At 51.2% G+C, this 14579-nt stretch overlaps 9 protein-coding genes across 9 annotated transcripts; 7 read left to right on the forward strand and 2 right to left on the reverse strand.

Moving 5' to 3' along the window:
- Positions 1 to 39: 39 nt before the first annotated feature.
- On the forward strand, positions 40 to 824 carry H257_03459 (hypothetical protein). The gene has a single exon (XM_009827563.1). The coding sequence runs from the start codon at positions 141 to 143 to the stop codon at positions 735 to 737; it is 597 nt and encodes a 198-aa protein (XP_009825865.1). The 5' UTR covers positions 40 to 140; the 3' UTR covers positions 738 to 824.
- A 314-nt stretch (positions 825 to 1138) lies between these two features.
- Positions 1139 to 2002, forward strand: H257_03460 (hypothetical protein). Its single transcript, XM_009827564.1, has 3 exons — positions 1139 to 1182; positions 1230 to 1773; positions 1823 to 2002. The coding sequence occupies exons 2-3, from the start codon at positions 1231 to 1233 to the stop codon at positions 1913 to 1915; spliced, it is 636 nt and encodes a 211-aa protein (XP_009825866.1). The 5' UTR covers positions 1139 to 1182; position 1230; the 3' UTR covers positions 1916 to 2002.
- A 319-nt stretch (positions 2003 to 2321) lies between these two features.
- On the forward strand, positions 2322 to 3328 carry H257_03461 (hypothetical protein). The gene is made up of 5 exons (XM_009827565.1): positions 2322 to 2452; positions 2507 to 2676; positions 2726 to 2875; positions 2925 to 3041; positions 3085 to 3328. The coding sequence occupies exons 1-5, from the start codon at positions 2387 to 2389 to the stop codon at positions 3284 to 3286; spliced, it is 705 nt and encodes a 234-aa protein (XP_009825867.1). The 5' UTR covers positions 2322 to 2386; the 3' UTR covers positions 3287 to 3328.
- Positions 3329 to 3808: 480 nt separating this feature from the next.
- On the reverse strand, positions 3809 to 5522 carry H257_03462 (hypothetical protein). Its single transcript, XM_009827566.1, has 2 exons — positions 4046 to 5522; positions 3809 to 3995 (listed from the first exon to the last, which is right to left on the reverse strand). Exons 1-2 carry the CDS (start codon positions 5459 to 5461, stop codon positions 3861 to 3863), a joined length of 1551 nt encoding a protein of 516 aa, XP_009825868.1. The 5' UTR covers positions 5462 to 5522; the 3' UTR covers positions 3809 to 3860.
- A 149-nt stretch (positions 5523 to 5671) lies between these two features.
- H257_03463 (hypothetical protein) lies at positions 5672 to 6543 on the forward strand. The gene has a single exon (XM_009827567.1). It carries the CDS (start codon positions 5684 to 5686, stop codon positions 6404 to 6406), a length of 723 nt encoding a protein of 240 aa, XP_009825869.1. The 5' UTR covers positions 5672 to 5683; the 3' UTR covers positions 6407 to 6543.
- A 1921-nt stretch (positions 6544 to 8464) lies between these two features.
- H257_03464 (hypothetical protein) lies at positions 8465 to 9416 on the forward strand. Its single transcript, XM_009827568.1, has 3 exons — positions 8465 to 8895; positions 8942 to 9250; positions 9304 to 9416. Exons 1-3 carry the CDS (start codon positions 8494 to 8496, stop codon positions 9364 to 9366), a joined length of 774 nt encoding a protein of 257 aa, XP_009825870.1. The 5' UTR covers positions 8465 to 8493; the 3' UTR covers positions 9367 to 9416.
- On the reverse strand, positions 9374 to 10624 carry H257_03465 (hypothetical protein). The gene is made up of 2 exons (XM_009827569.1): positions 10227 to 10624; positions 9374 to 10160 (listed from the first exon to the last, which is right to left on the reverse strand). The coding sequence occupies exons 1-2, from the start codon at positions 10555 to 10557 to the stop codon at positions 9670 to 9672; spliced, it is 822 nt and encodes a 273-aa protein (XP_009825871.1). The 5' UTR covers positions 10558 to 10624; the 3' UTR covers positions 9374 to 9669.
- A 722-nt stretch (positions 10625 to 11346) lies between these two features.
- Positions 11347 to 12890, forward strand: H257_03466 (4-hydroxyphenylpyruvate dioxygenase). The gene has a single exon (XM_009827570.1). It carries the CDS (start codon positions 11420 to 11422, stop codon positions 12845 to 12847), a length of 1428 nt encoding a protein of 475 aa, XP_009825872.1. The 5' UTR covers positions 11347 to 11419; the 3' UTR covers positions 12848 to 12890.
- Positions 12891 to 13248: 358 nt separating this feature from the next.
- On the forward strand, positions 13249 to 13800 carry H257_03467 (hypothetical protein; the record flags this gene model as incomplete). Its single annotated transcript, XM_009827571.1, has 1 exon — positions 13249 to 13800. One exon carries the CDS (start codon positions 13249 to 13251, stop codon positions 13798 to 13800), a length of 552 nt encoding a protein of 183 aa, XP_009825873.1.
- Between the last annotated feature and the right edge of the window lie 779 nt (positions 13801 to 14579).

The following is a 14579-nucleotide window of genomic DNA, read 5'->3' on the forward strand; positions in this document are numbered from 1 at the left end:
GACGGGGTGTTTTACACTTGGGCAAAATGGAGCTGATATGTTTGGCCCATTATCCCACGGGATAAACGTGAATTATTTCGGCATGTTTGAGGGAACAACACGGGGGAAACTGATGACTGTTGGCCAGTTTCGACTTCGTCATGCGACCTCCCGTCGCCATCGCGGTGCCGGTCACACCCACGAGTGACTACAACAACCTCCCGCAAGCACAGCTACGACAAAACGATGCCAGCAATGCCGATGTCGCCATGGCCATCCATGTTGGGGACCCGCCGCCCACGACTTATCGCGTGCTTCCCGCGCTCATGTCTGGCCTCGAGCAAAGGTTGGTGCTCCGAAAAGCCGTGATTTTCCAGCTCTTCTACTTCACTGTGAGTTTCATCCTGTTCCTCCCTCCCTGGTTCCCGTCTGCCCTTGCATGGGCATTTGGAATCCTTGGAGTGTATGCCAGTCACATGCACGTGGACATTCGTCGCCAGCGCGCCACCGTGTGCTTTGCCATATTCAACGGCGTTTTGGCTACGTGCTTTCTGTCTGAAGTGGTGTTTAGCTTGATCAGAGTCACCGCGAATGCTGTCGACTTGGACTATGCACACTGTATGCTTTGGATGCTGAACGTCCCCGTCTTGTGCTATGCCTCTTCCAAGGCCATAGAGTACCACCAGGAGCTGACAAGGCGGCTTGCTCGAGGAGTGACCGTCGTGTCGTCTGCAGCGCCAGTGCATCCGCAGAGTTGAATACAAAGCTCAAGCCCGGGGTATTCTTTCTGCTAGTCTTTCGGACCTCACTTAATATTAGCAATGATCTCTCGACTTGTCCATTAAGTGGCCGTACAGTATCAGTGTAGTAGCTGTCGTTCAATCATGAAACATGTCGATTACTACGTAAGTACTTAGTAGTAGTTCCTTCCTCATGTCCTGAAATGTCAAAACCAAGAAGAATATCCGGATGAGGCCAACCCCTTCAAGTCGAATTCTCAAGTCCGTAAACCGAGGTAATAATCTCTCCTTTGTGAATTCTACATACAAATATTAGGTTTCACAGTTTGATGGTTGAGTTCGTGGTGGCAGTAATGACCTCGCAAACTGCAGTTGTCGTTTCATGGATGTGGCGTATCCGGATCATCTTCGACTTTCTTGCCTCACTCACCCTTCATAATCACGTTGCCGGGTTGCATTCAAGGTACGCAGGATCGACGATGCGTCGTGACGCTTGACATATATATGTAGGATGTCCTACGCATATCTATTCAAGTACATCATCATTGGGGACACTGGTGTCGGCAAGTCATGCCTCCTCTTGCAGTTCACGGACAAGCGCTTCCAACCTGTCCACGACCTGACTATTGGCGTCGAGTTTGGGGCACGCATGATCAACATCGACAGCAAGCAGATCAAGCTGCAAATTTGGGACACTGCGGGCCAAGAATCATTCCGATCTATCACCCGCTCGTACTACCGCGGGGCCGCCGGCGCCTTGCTGGTGTACGACATTACGCGCCGGGAAACGTTCAACCATCTTACGAGGTGGTTGGAAGAAGCGCGCCAAAACTCCAACTCAAACATGGCCATCATGCTCATCGGCAACAAGTCGGACTTGGAGCACCGCCGCGCCGTGAGTTATAAGGAAGGCGAGCAATTCGCGAAGGAGAACGGACTCATCTTCCTCGAAACGTCGGCGAAAACGGCGGCCAACGTGGAGGACGCCTTCATCAAAACTGCGCAAAAGATCCACGCCAACATCCAAGCTGGTATTTGCGACGTCACCAACGAGGTATGCTCCTTCATTTCGTCACTTGTTCGTTGACCACGGCCATGTACAGGCGCACGGCATCAAGGTCGGCATGACTGGGTCGGCCACACCGACGGGCTTTGGCGGCAATGCGAACAACGCTAATAAGGGCGGATGTTGTTAATCGAAGTATCTAGTTGCTAACAAGCTATATAACGCTGATGTGGTGCTTACTTTGGACTCGTTAGCTGCAGCAACCTTATTACCAGTTGATCTCTTTGCCTATTATGTACACTAGGGTACCTCATTGCGTATTCCTTCATGGAATGACTCCCACATGCATGCATCCACATTGAGTACTAGTCTTCGCATCCACGTCATGTGGAGCGATTGTCGGTTTACCGTCGGGTGAACGCGGCGGCGTTGCGGATCATGTCCAGTGTTCCGTTGAAACAGCATATCGAGTGGGGCTCAAGGCAAAAGGTCATCTTTTGAACCAATCAGCGATGCGTGTTTTGGATCGCATCAATATCATTGGCCAATAAAAATAGGTGCCTACCTACACATTCAAGATTGTTGTTCTCCATATTATTTCTACTACGCATCAAGGTAACCACTTCCAAAATCGAAAGCCACCCCATCCTTCCACATCGCCATGAGCAATCCATTTGAAGATCCGTCCGTGCGCATGGCTGCCACATCTCCCTCTGGCGCCGCCAAGGTAAGGCGTCCGTTCACGACAGGATACGAACACTAACGTGGACTTTTCGAGCAGACGTTGGCCATGCCACAAAAGCAACCTTCGTTTAATCAAGCTGGCGCTGCTCATGTGGCTCCAATCGCCACTACTGTCAACCCTGCGCAGGTCGGAGGAGGTGGTGGTGCCCCTCCCCCTGGGACACCCAAGACTGCCGCCGAAAACCTCATGGAAGAAGTTGGCTCGTCGTAAGAACGTCGTGTTATACGCGTCGTGTCGGTTGACAACTGTTCGCAGGATCAAGAAAACCGACTCGGCCAAGATCCTCAAGGTCATGCAAACTGTCAACATCATTCTCGCTGCGTTGACCGTCACGGCGGGCATCTTGTCGTGGGTTGCTGGCTACGTGGTGGACTTTCAAACGTTCATTGCGTCTTCGTACATCATGTAACGTTAGGTCCTCAAATCGTGATCCATCTCATGACATGATGTCTAGTACGTTTGGGTTGCTCTTGCTCGGGTTTGAACTGCGCACCGCCACGCTGGACGTGCTGCTGCGAGCCAACTTTGGGTTCATGTACGGCTACAAGACCCGCACCATCTTTCTCCTCTTGTAAGCACCCTTCCTTCCTTTGTCTCTCTGACGTCTCACACAGCATTGCCATCTGGCCTCTGTCCATGGGCACGTACTGGGTCACCATCCTCGACGCCGTGCTGTTGTTCCTGAACGCGTTCTTCAACTACTTTGTCGTATCGAGCCACCCGGCGTTCGCCGGCGAGGCCCCGCCCGCGTACGACGGCACACGCGTCGCCCTTGGAGCCTCCCCCATCCCCGTCAAAGCCGATTCGCAGGTGTAACGAACAACCCCTTAATATCAATACCACTCTATATACTATCCATTTGGTCAGGAAGGTGGGAATGCATCTCATGTTCTTAGTTAACTACGTTGGCTCGTGCCCTACAGTTTTGGTCTTTGAGACTCGGTTGAGTACAATCTCTCCCATTGGTCAATCTGAAACATATTGTCCGTTGATTGGCTATAATCCATTTTCGAATATGTTTTCTACCAGTAGTAACGTTAAGGGCAAAGTGGATAATAGCCAATCCGATGTCTCGGAGCAGTTTGTACGAACCATGAAGAATTAACGGAACTTTGAAGAACGTGTTTGCAAATATTGTGAATTCGCCTGGTTTGTCGAATCACTATTGACTGTGAATCACGCCGGAGTTCTCATTGGTTGAATATACTTATTTCCTTCCTCTAAGAGCCAATTAAATCATCCACTCAAAAATGGATTAGCCAATCGCGTCGATTTGTGGTTCGATTCGGCGGCGAGATATTCGATCTTTGTATCGAATCCACGGAATACTACTGTAGTATTCGAATGAAATGATCCAGTGGTGAAGGCAAGTTAGTTCTATTGGCGTGGTTTAAATCAACAGATCGTCGCCGTTGGTGTGGAACACTGCCGACACGACCACGAAAAACGTGACGCTCCACGCCAAAGCGCGGCGTTGGGGGGTGAATGTCGACGACAGCGCCGACGTCGTGCGTTCGTACAAAGTCTACGTAATCATTTTCCCATCATCACAACCAATGTATAGATTAATTGTACCTGGGGTTTGGCAGGGGCACGGACGGACTTGGTCTTGAGGCCGCCGAGGAGGCCTCCCGCGGCAGACGAGGCGGTCGTGGGCTTCTGGCTGGCCTTCAACCGTTCGTAGCGGATGCGCGCTGAGGTCAGCTCTTGGTCGCACAGACGGATCTCCACGTCCATGTCCGCCTTGGCTTTAGACAAGGCCACGGCTTGCTGAGCTAGGTATTCGATCTCGGACAACTCGAACGACGCCTGGATGCGCACGCGGCCTTCGACCACGGGGACCGTAGTCCCATCTTCCGCCGCGTCAACTTCTGCCTTGTCCTCGGCATCGTCGGCCGCTTCGGCGGCTTTGACGTCCGCCTCCTCCTTGACGTCTTCAACACCTTCAACCGTGGCCTCAGTTTCGACTGTAGTCTCGACCGCAACCTCGGCGGACGCTTGAACCTCCGATTTGGCTTCAACTTCGGCCTCTTGAACAACTTCGTCCGACACTTTGGCTTCTCGAGCAACTTGTTCCGACTCTGTGGCTGCTTGGGCAACTTCTTGCACCACGTTGGATGATTCGTCGTCGGTCTTGGTTTCTACTTCGGTCTCCACGGCGGCGGCGGTGGCGGCATCTGGAGCAGATTCGTCTTGCTTGTCTTCGACTTGTGGGGGTTGGACAGCGTCGTGAAACGTATCTGCCGCCGCAGCCTCCTCCTCTTTGTCAGCAGCATCGTCCGTGGTGGAAGCATCAGTGGCCGGAGGAATACCAAAGATGGTTTCGGTGGTGGAGGGGGTAGTGCTGCTGGGAGTCTCGACAGACTCGGCGACAACTACGGCTTCTTCCACGACCTTAGGCACTTGGTCAGCTTCGCCAGTGGCCACGTTGAACCATGCATCCACATCCCCGCGGAAAAGCGATGCAATGGGGATAGTGAATTCCTTGAGAGGTGTTGCGTCGTCGCTGTCTTCGCCTACCGTCACGTACGCCACCGCCTCGCGCTGTTGGATCGCCTCAAAGGCAAACGTCGCTGGGAACGCGTCCTTGTCTGCCCATGCCACTTGGTTCTTCTTGTCTTCGCTGGATTCGTCGATTTCCTCAAAGTCGGGGATCGATTCCGGTTCAACGTACACCTTGATGACCGTGCCGGTCGGAACCTCACCTTCGGCGGCGACGAGCGTCAACGACAACGACCCGACGGTCTTGGCTTGATCGCCGCGGGCAGTGTACGCATCTTGGATTTGGTGCAAGATCTCGGTCATCTTGACCTCAATATCCTTGCACACGTTGACCTTTTCATTCATGCGCTGGCGGGCTAGCAAGTAGTCATGCGATGCTTCCTGGAACGACTTGCTCATGATGATGGGTGTTGATTCCGTCAAAGATGAATGGCGACGCGGCAAAGGCAACACTCGCAAAAGGGTGCGGGGACCCCCCAAAATGACCATCAGGTCCTAGAAAAACCGCTCTATAAACGCGTTATTTTAATTCAACGCTTTTGATTCGACACGTTATATTACGGTATTTATTTCTAAGTACTGTTTAACGTAGGTTCAAAATAACCCATCACGTTTTAGGGGTCTAATGAGGGGACTATCTAAACAATTCAAGGACTTTGATTGGCTATCGATGTTTCGACCATCATTCTCAGTTCTTGGGGCTATCTTTCCATGACAAAGCCAAATCTTCTTCCACGTAGTAGCGACATGGCCTCCGAGACCTCCGCCGAATTCAGCTGGCCGCCCCTCGAGAGCAATCCCGAAGTCTTCACCGAATACCTCTACCAACTGGGCCTTCCGTCCGACTGGTTTGTCGGCGAAGTGTTCGGCTTGGACGACGATTCGCTCGGGTTCGTCCCTCGACCCGTCGTGGCGGTGATTGTCACGTTCGAGTCTCTGAAGAAGGAGACTGATGCGGTAGCAGCGGCCAAGGCGGACTTCTTCATGAAGCAATCGCCCAAGCTGGATTATGCATGTGGCGTGATAGCCTGTATCCACTCAGTGTTGAACAGTTTGGACTCGATCACGTTGGTGGAGAACTCGATCCTTGAAAAATACTACCGCGCCACCAAGACCCAATCCCCCGCCGACCGCGCAACGACTTTGGAAAACATGACGGAGTTCCAGGAAGTCCATACGTCGTACGCGTCGTTGGGTCAGTCCTCCGTCCCCACCGCCGAGGACGACGTGAAGCATCACTTTGTCACGTTTGTCCAAAACGCTCTCGGGCAACTGATAGAGTTGGACGGGCTGAAGAAAGGACCGGTTGTCGTCAACGCCGAGAGCTCAGACATCCTCAAAGACACGGCGGCGGTGATACAAGCGCGGATAGAAGCCGGTGTGTACAGCGACAGCCTCGCCGTACTCACTCTTGCCAAGGTCGCCGATGAGTAGTGCAACTCGGCAATCCCATCTTGTGATCTCCAGCCTTTTCACGTTCCCTTTTGGCAATATATATTTGAGAATTTAAGGTGAAAAAATATATATTTCGAGTGAACTTTTCAAGATCACTTGGTAGACGTTCGTACTTACGTTGGGATTCTTTGGAAATCGCAAAAGTAATATTAATACTACTTAGTACTTCAAGGTAACGTTACTACTAGTAACTTCTACGTACCGAATCCCGAACAGCATCAAAATCGCGAACAGTGTCAATTTTGACCAATTAATGACTTCCCTTGGTGGCCGATCAAATTCTATTGGCTATGATTATATTCACCACTCATGTTGGCACAATCAAATTCAATCTAATTTAATTCCAAACTGTAATATATTATCTGCATCCACTATGATGTGGTTGAATTCTGTCATTAAAATGGTGTCGAATATAATGATTTTCATTGACGTTTTGAATTTAAACATCCAGATTAAAATTGGCGCTGTTATTTTGCAAATTTTTATAGCATCATACTTAACACAAGACATTTGAGTGTTCGCGATTTCGGAACTCTTGAAGTTCCCATCTCAGCGTGAAAGTGGTGATAATAATTTTCGTCCAAATCGCAAAACTCATTCAATTGTGCTGGAAATGGCACATTAAAATGGAGCTTGAATTATATTTTCTTTGGGTACCCTCAGATTTTCTCAGACTAGTCTACCGAATTTACCGTACATCTGTAACCCCAATTTTTGACCCTTAAGTTGTAACGATGGAAATCTCCAATACTTTGTTCAAGATAAAAAAAGTGAGATCTGATTAAGCAAACTTGAGCTTTACCATTGACTTGTAACTACCCAGCCATGATTGGATATTATTTAACCAGTAAAACCATGTTAAAATCAAATTTCAATTTGCTTCAGGATCGAATTGAAGGCCATCGACATTGTTGGCTTATCGAGCGGCGAAGGGATTCGAAGCTGCCCTGCACACGAGGTTTGACGTGACAGTTTGGCCGTCAACGATGTGGTTGTGTTTTGGTGCGAGGTCATGCAATTGAATGCTGATGGGCTCGAAGAAACCCTCAAGGTTTACAAGATTATTGGTGCGGAGCAACTCTGCCCTGTGGGCGTTCTTCCCCGTCGTTTGGTCAACACGAAAGCCAAGTATGCGAACAAATTTGCAATTGTTGTAGAAGACTACAGAGTCGATAACAGTGCTTGGAAACGCAATCGATCGAATAGGTGCCTTGGACTTGTAAGAGCTGTACTGATGGACCACATTGAGGAGTACAATAGATCTTAGATAATGCAAAATGAATCCATTCAATCAATGATGTACTTTGATGTTGAATTACATGTATTATTGCATATCACAAGCGCCAAAGGGTTCACAGTTGCCCGCCAGGCAATGAGGGTCTTGTCTTTGACCCAACGCGACACTTGGCCTGTCTGCACGCCGAAGGCCTTGTCTATTGCATAGAATGTCTTGGCAGGGCCAAGTGCAGCCCCGTAAGCTTGAATGACTTTGACTTTTTAAGCGTAAGGATATGACCTTGCGCTTCCTTGTCTTGGAGCGGCTACGTGGTGGTTCTGCAGTCATTTGGCCTGTGACGTGTATGTCGTGCACTTTGAATAAATGTGAAACCGCGCGAAACATTTTGTCCAATCATAGTTATTCAAATGCGCGGAAACAATAGTAGTATATATTTCAGCTTTACCATTGAGTTGTAACTATTTCGGAAACATTTTGGGGGTTACAGATGTACGGTAAATACGGTAGTTTCTCCAGGACATCAACTTGAATGGACAGGTCAAATTTTCGGCAAAAAGTGTTCGGGATTTCGATGCGTTACCTTAGTACTAGTAGTAATAGAAAACAATTTCATACTATTAATAGTACTTCGGATATTAATACTATTAATAGTATTAATACCTACTGTACTTTAGTAGTGCTAGTAGTATAAATATATATAAATACTATCAATATTACTATTAATAGTATTTCTTATATATCCCCATTTTTATCCGGAATAATTCGGATACGGGATCGATTGGCATTCGTTCAAATTGAACCAGGGAATTGAACTGGCAAAAGCGCAACAATGACCGACAGTAGCATCGACGCGGCAGTCCAAGCGCTGATCGACTCCAGCAATGGCGCTCTGGAGGTGACGTCCGTGGAGAACAAGGACGGCGCCAAGGTCAGTCGCATCAAGTGCACAGCGACAGGCCACGAAATGCCTCCTCGGGCCGACATCGTGACCGCCCATGTGAACTCGAAGCGGTTCAAGAAGGCGACGGAATGGTACAGCTACGACTTTTCGCAGTTCGAGCCGTACATTGTGTCCCACCGCCGCAAGCCCAAGTGTCTCTTCTGCAACGTCACGGGGATTGTGCTCAACAAGATCCCGTCCGAGGTGGAAAAGCACATGCAAGGTCGCAAGTTCGTGCGCATGAAGGAACACGTCAAGTTCTTTGACGAAGCCGAAATCGACAAGGACGACGTACGATCCTTGCAGGGCATCATGTCATTCACGTGGAACTATGTAGGAGGACTTTGACGCGAACAAATTTGAGTTTCTGAATCGGCAGTTGGTCGGATCCGAGGACGAGAACGACGGGAACGACTCGGATGACGACGCGCCAAAGCGCAAGGGAAAAACGGCCAACGACGGCGGGGATGACGAAGAGGACATTGACGCGATCTTCTACAAGGACCACAGTGACGACGATGGGGACGATGCAAGTATTGGCGACGATGATGAAGAAGACGACAGTGACATTGCAGGGGACGACGACGACGATGACACTGCGAAACCTACAGCTAAATTCGTCAAGAAAGTGACAAAACCAGCACCGGTACGAGCATATATATATATATTTATTTATCCTTAGTATTCATGTGGTTGTAGAAGCGAAAACAAGAGGTGCCAGCACCACCACCGAAGAAGGCGGCAAAAAAGGCGAAAAAGTAACACGATGCTGTGACTTGCAAATGTTGACTGTTTCGACACTTATAACTGGCGGCAGTGGATTCTTAGTCGAATCGCGAATGGTTCGATATGTAGATAGATGGCTAGTACGAATTCGATCTGACCCATGTGAAATATGAGTTGGCACTTTGCAAAGTTAAATGTAGATAGACGGTAGGAATGCTGACTTGAGAAGCCCACTGTGGTGTGCCAAGAGCGTCATTAGTTATGGTAGTGCTGCTACGTCCCCACTCTGTCGAAGTCACATTGTACACGCCCCAATCCCAACACAGCGACGCTTCTGCTTTACTTCTTGGCCACGACCAAGTACGTTTCCATGCCAATGGGTTGCCCTGTGGCCAGCCACGCCGCCGCCAATTCCACGAGAACTGTATGCCGTCGGAGGTGGAAGGCCTCGTCGTCCACGGGGAACAGCCGGCCCGCCAGCGTCGCATACTTTTCTGCTTCCCATTTCTCAGCAACGGCCAAGTACAGCCACACGCACGCAGACGAGAACCCCGCGGTTCGAAGTTTAGCCCGGAGTGTCGGCAGGTCTCGTCCCAGTGCGTAGTTGGATGTGAACCCCGAAGGGACGCCGAGCTTGTCGTTGGCGGCGGCCAGCAGCCGGAAGAACGCAGTGTGCTCGACCTGGCCCCAGATCACGAACCCAGCGACGCCGCCAGACCCGAGCACGCGATGGGATTCGCGCAACATGGCGTTGGGGTCTGGTACCAGCTGCAGCACCAGCGTCGAGATGTAGCGGTCAACAGACGCATCAGGGAGCTTTAGATCTTGGGCTAAGTCGGGAATTGATGAGTCATCAACTAGTGTACTTGACATGTGGACCAAGTGTACGTTCATACCGTTGGCTTCGACCACGTCGATGGGGATGGTGCACTTCGACGCCAAAATGTTCTGCTTGGCGAGATCCAACATGGATGGAGACAAGTCCGATAGAATGTACTTGGTTCCAAGGCCAGACGATTCCAAGTAACGCAAGGCATCGAGGGAGCCCAAGCCAGCGCCGGCGCCGACTTCGAGCACGGACGTAGCAGTGTCAAGGTCCAAGTGACGGTGGAGTTCGCGGGCGCTTTGGATGGAGATGGACTTGTTGAATACCTCCGTGTAGTCGGCGGAGAACGCGTTCCACTTGACCCGCAGGTCTGTGATCACGTCGAGAGGCGGCGTAGTCATAACGTTGCCAATCAGGATATGAGATACTATGACAGTCGTCGTCGTCAGAGCTTCGTGCAAGTTCGGTACAGTTAGATGATGTGTACTGTGAGTGTTTGCGAAAGTACTGTGAGTGTTTGCGAAAAGTATAATCACATTTCGAACTAATTCTATGACGAAAAAAATACTCGTGAGGTCAAGGTCAAATGTCTTTTCTCACGGATTTGAAATGTCATGATGCTTTGATAATGACAGGCAACTTCGCAGGATGCAATCTCAAGGGTATTTATTGGCCATGGCCACACAAGCATGATCATAGGTGCCATTGAGCCCACTGCATTCTGACCACGTCATACTTCAGTCGCGGGTAACGTTATTCGACGAGCGGGACACTAACTACATACTATTAAGAGTACACTACACTACGCACTACAAGTAGTAGTACTGTATAAGTTTAGCAACACCGTCACAAATACCTGCTTGAACAGACACTTGAACTACCGCCCGATCTATGGTAGTTCTAAGGATAGAATGCGCAGTAAAAAACGTGGGTGGCCAATATGGAGACTCATTGAATCTTATGTGACGGTGTGTTGTCTAGGGTTTCTGTGCATGAAATACTGTACTGGTAGCGATAGATGTGAATGAACAACCAAGATGGGGCTTCAGCGACGAGGTTGAGAGAAACAAGTCTTGGGGAATCGAGTGCGATGTTCAGCTTCGCCAAGAAACACCACCACTATACGTTGCAGCGTCAGTTCTATCCTTAGAACCCAAATTGATTTAGGAGCAGTTTCATTCTTGAATTGGCATCGACAAACGTCGTTGTGAGCGGGGGTTGTCAATAGAATATCCTCACGAGTGTCACTTTCCAATTGCCAACATGCCAGGAACCACCACCAAGAAGCCCGTGAGCCCGTCGAAAAAGACAGCCACGAGTCCCAAGGCTGCCAGCCCCAGCAAGAAACCTGCCAGCCCAAACAAAAAAAGCGCAGCCAGTCCTAAAGGCGCTGCCCCCGCCAAGCGCGCGGCGGCCACAAGTCCTCACAAGGGTGACAGCAGCCCCAAGAAGAAGATGAAGTTGGTCGGGTACGAGAACTTTGTGCGGCACAACCCCAAGACGGACCGCTTCACCATGCACAAGTTCCACCACATCGAGTTTTACACGCAAGATGCGACCAACGTATCCAAGCGATTTGGGTGGGCGGCGGGTTTGAAGCTGGTTGCCAAGTCGGACCAGAGCACGGGCAACCACGCGTACGCGAGTTACGTCCTCCAGTCGGGTGACCTCAAGATCGCCATCACGGCGCCGTACTCGCGCAAGAACCAGAAGGACGGCGGCCACGTCCCTCCCCACCCCGGCTTCAACGTCGACTACGCCCATGAATTCTGCAACAAGCACGGGTTGGCGGTGCGCGCCATGGCCATCTCCGTGGACGATGCGGCGCTGGCGTACGAACTCTCAACCAAGCACGGCGCAGTGGGGGTGTGCCCCCCCAAGACGATCAAGGACGCCGCGACCCACACGACCCAAGTCATTTCGAGCGTCAAGTTGTACGGAGACGTCGTGTTGCGCTTCGTGTCGGGCGACTACAAGGGCCGGTTCCAGCCCGGCTACCACGACGTTGAAGGGCCGGACGTGGGCATCGGCCTCGACCGACTGGACCATGCGGTGGGGAACGTGCCTAACTTGATTGAGGCTGTGCAGTACGCTTGCGGGTTCACGGGGTGGCACGAGTACGCCGAGTTTACGGCAGAAGATGTCGGCACGGTCGACTCGGGACTTAACTCGATGGTGCTGGCCAACAACAATGAAATGATCTTGTTGCCTATGAATGAGCCTACGTTTGGCACCAAGCGCAAGTCGCAGATCCAGACGTTCTTGGAGCAAAACGAAGGCGCGGGGCTCCAGCACATGGCGCTCAAGACCAACGACATCTTCCACACGCTGGCCGAGATGCGCAAGCGTACGCACTTGGGCGGGTTTGACTTTATGCCCAAGCCGTCCGCCGCGTACTACAAGAACCTCCCGGCGAAGATTGGCGACGTGTTCACGGCGGCGCAGTACGAGAAGATCGAGCAGCTCGGTCTATTGGTTGACAAGGACGACCAAGGCATTTTGCTGCAGATCTTCACCAAGCCATTGGGCGACCGCCCCACGTGCTTTTTTGAAATCATCGAACGAGTCGGATGCATGGAAGAGATCGGCGGGCGCTTGGAACAAGCCGCGGGCTGCGGCGGGTTTGGCAAGGGCAACTTCTCGGAACTGTTCAAGTCCATTGAAGACTACGAGCGTAGCTTGGACGTGTGATTTGATCAACCAACAACGAAATACATAAATGATTTTTCACTGCCTTGAGTTTTCACGTCGAAATATTGTGCCAACGTCAGCAGCAACCCACCGACCAACAAGATGGCCCGAGTACTTCTTGGCCAGCTTCATCGCCCCCGGAAACCCTTGTCCTCGACACACCCTGTACCGCGTTCTTGTTGCAACGTTGATCGTCCACTGACTTGACATGCTGGACGTCGGTCCCGCTGGGAACCAACCAAGACAAAAAATCCAATGTGAAGTCCACACGTAAATATATATTTAACAGCGCTGGCTTGGGCTCCCTCGATGCCTTGCGTTACTTGGAAGCGTCTGGCCTTGAAACTAAGTACATTCTATCGGACTTGTCTTCATCCATGTTGGATCTACACTTGGTCCACATGTCAAGTACAGCAGTTGATGACTCATCAATTCCTGACTTAGCCCAAGATCTAAAGCTTCCTGATGCGTCTGTCGACCGCTACATCTCGATGCTGGTGCTGCAGCTGGTACCGGACCCCGATGCCATGTTGCGCGAATCCCATCGCGTGCTCGGGTCTGGCGGCGTCGCTGGGTTCGTGATCTGGGGCCAGGTCGAGCACACTGCGTTCTTCCGGCTGCTGGCCGCCGCCAACGACAAGCTCGGCGTCCCTTCGGGGTTCACATCCAACTACGCACTGGGACGAGACCTGCCGACACTCCGGGCTAAACTTCGAACCGCGGGGTACTCGTCTACGTGCGTGTGGCCGTACTTGGCCGTTGCTGAGAAATGGGAAGCAGAAAAGTATGCGACGCTGGCGGGCCGGCTGTTCCCCGTGGACGACGAGGCCTTCCACCTCCGACGGCATGCAGTTCGTGGAATTGGCGGCGGCGTGGCTGGCCACAGGGCAACCCATTGGAATGGAAACGTACTTGGTCGTGACCAAGAAAGAATGATCCGCCGCTTCGGCTGAAGTGAGTCATGGTATCTAAATACATGCAAGGACCTGTATGTGGAGATGTAGCATTGGGACACATAGCTGTACATGTAGGCAAATGAATTCGGAACTTACTGACTCGTCGTCGTGGTGAGGACAACGTGATCGCAGGCATTACCATGCATTCGCAGTGGCAACGACAACAGCTAGCACGCGGATGCTCTAGACAGGAGCAATCAACCAGGGACGAAGGGAGCCAAGGCAATGGCTAACTTCTACTGTACCTTCCTCACAACCATTCATTCGATCATGGGGTGCAGTAGGGACGATATCTGCGGTGGTGCGGATACGACTGGATACTACAGGACCACTAAGCTGCCGGTTCCGCTGTCATCTCGACGCTCGATTCCACAGCGATATCATGAAATCGGCGTGGACTTCGTGATGATCACGGCTACAAGTAGCGGTCAAGTGATTATGATGTCCGCCACGCTAAGGCCAGCTTAATGGATTCGCGGCGCATGCGTGGTTTTGCGGCGTTGCCGGCCGTCAACGACATTGCCGTGCAGTTACGCCAAAGATCAGAATCACGAACGACAGGAACAGGCACAGCGGACTGCCCAGCGTCATGGCCTTCCGTCGCGTTGCTCAGAGCTGCGACGTCTGTACCACGGAAGCATGCGCCGAGTCATGATAAAGCAATCTGTATGTTCCATGGGCAAAAAAAGGAATTGCAGATTCCCTTCGAAAGTCGCCATATTCCATTGTGAGACACCATCGGCATTCTGGGTTGTGATCCTTCCACTACCAAGAGC

Source organism: Aphanomyces astaci (assembly GCF_000520075.1).
Source record: "Aphanomyces astaci strain APO3 unplaced genomic scaffold supercont1.6, whole genome shotgun sequence".
Lineage (NCBI taxonomy): Eukaryota > Oomycota > Saprolegniomycetes > Saprolegniales > Verrucalvaceae > Aphanomyces > Aphanomyces astaci.

What these genes read in the sequence shown, in the direction of transcription:
- H257_03459 (XM_009827563.1), top strand. Translation starts at nt 141, where the DNA reads ATGCGACCTCCCGTCGCCATCGCGGTGCCGGTCACACCCACGAGTGAC.
- H257_03460 (XM_009827564.1), top strand. Translation starts at nt 1,231, where the DNA reads ATGTCCTACGCATATCTATTCAAGTACATCATCATTGGGGACACTGGT. An exon ending in TTTGCGACGTCACCAACGAG is followed by an intron (nt 1,774 to 1,822) that starts GTATGCTCCTTC and finishes GGCCATGTACAG; the next exon opens with GCGCACGGCATCAAGGTCGG.
- H257_03461 (XM_009827565.1), top strand. Translation starts at nt 2,387, where the DNA reads ATGAGCAATCCATTTGAAGATCCGTCCGTGCGCATGGCTGCCACATCT. An exon ending in CTCCCTCTGGCGCCGCCAAG is followed by an intron (nt 2,453 to 2,506) that starts GTAAGGCGTCCG and finishes CTTTTCGAGCAG; the next exon opens with ACGTTGGCCATGCCACAAAA. An exon ending in ATTGCGTCTTCGTACATCAT is followed by an intron (nt 2,876 to 2,924) that starts GTAACGTTAGGT and finishes CATGATGTCTAG; the next exon opens with TACGTTTGGGTTGCTCTTGC.
- H257_03462 (XM_009827566.1), bottom strand. Translation starts at nt 5,461, where the DNA reads ATGGTCATTTTGGGGGGTCCCCGCACCCTTTTGCGAGTGTTGCCTTTG. An exon ending in GTGCCCCTGCCAAACCCCAG is followed by an intron (nt 3,996 to 4,045) that starts GTACAATTAATC and finishes ATGATTACGTAG; the next exon opens with ACTTTGTACGAACGCACGAC.
- H257_03463 (XM_009827567.1), top strand. Translation starts at nt 5,684, where the DNA reads ATGACAAAGCCAAATCTTCTTCCACGTAGTAGCGACATGGCCTCCGAG.
- H257_03464 (XM_009827568.1), top strand. Translation starts at nt 8,494, where the DNA reads ATGACCGACAGTAGCATCGACGCGGCAGTCCAAGCGCTGATCGACTCC. An exon ending in CCGAAATCGACAAGGACGAC is followed by an intron (nt 8,896 to 8,941) that starts GTACGATCCTTG and finishes GGAACTATGTAG; the next exon opens with GAGGACTTTGACGCGAACAA. An exon ending in AAGTGACAAAACCAGCACCG is followed by an intron (nt 9,251 to 9,303) that starts GTACGAGCATAT and finishes ATGTGGTTGTAG; the next exon opens with AAGCGAAAACAAGAGGTGCC.
- H257_03465 (XM_009827569.1), bottom strand. Translation starts at nt 10,557, where the DNA reads ATGACTACGCCGCCTCTCGACGTGATCACAGACCTGCGGGTCAAGTGG. An exon ending in CGACGTGGTCGAAGCCAACG is followed by an intron (nt 10,161 to 10,226) that starts GTATGAACGTAC and finishes TTCCCGACTTAG; the next exon opens with CCCAAGATCTAAAGCTCCCT.
- H257_03466 (XM_009827570.1), top strand. Translation starts at nt 11,420, where the DNA reads ATGCCAGGAACCACCACCAAGAAGCCCGTGAGCCCGTCGAAAAAGACA.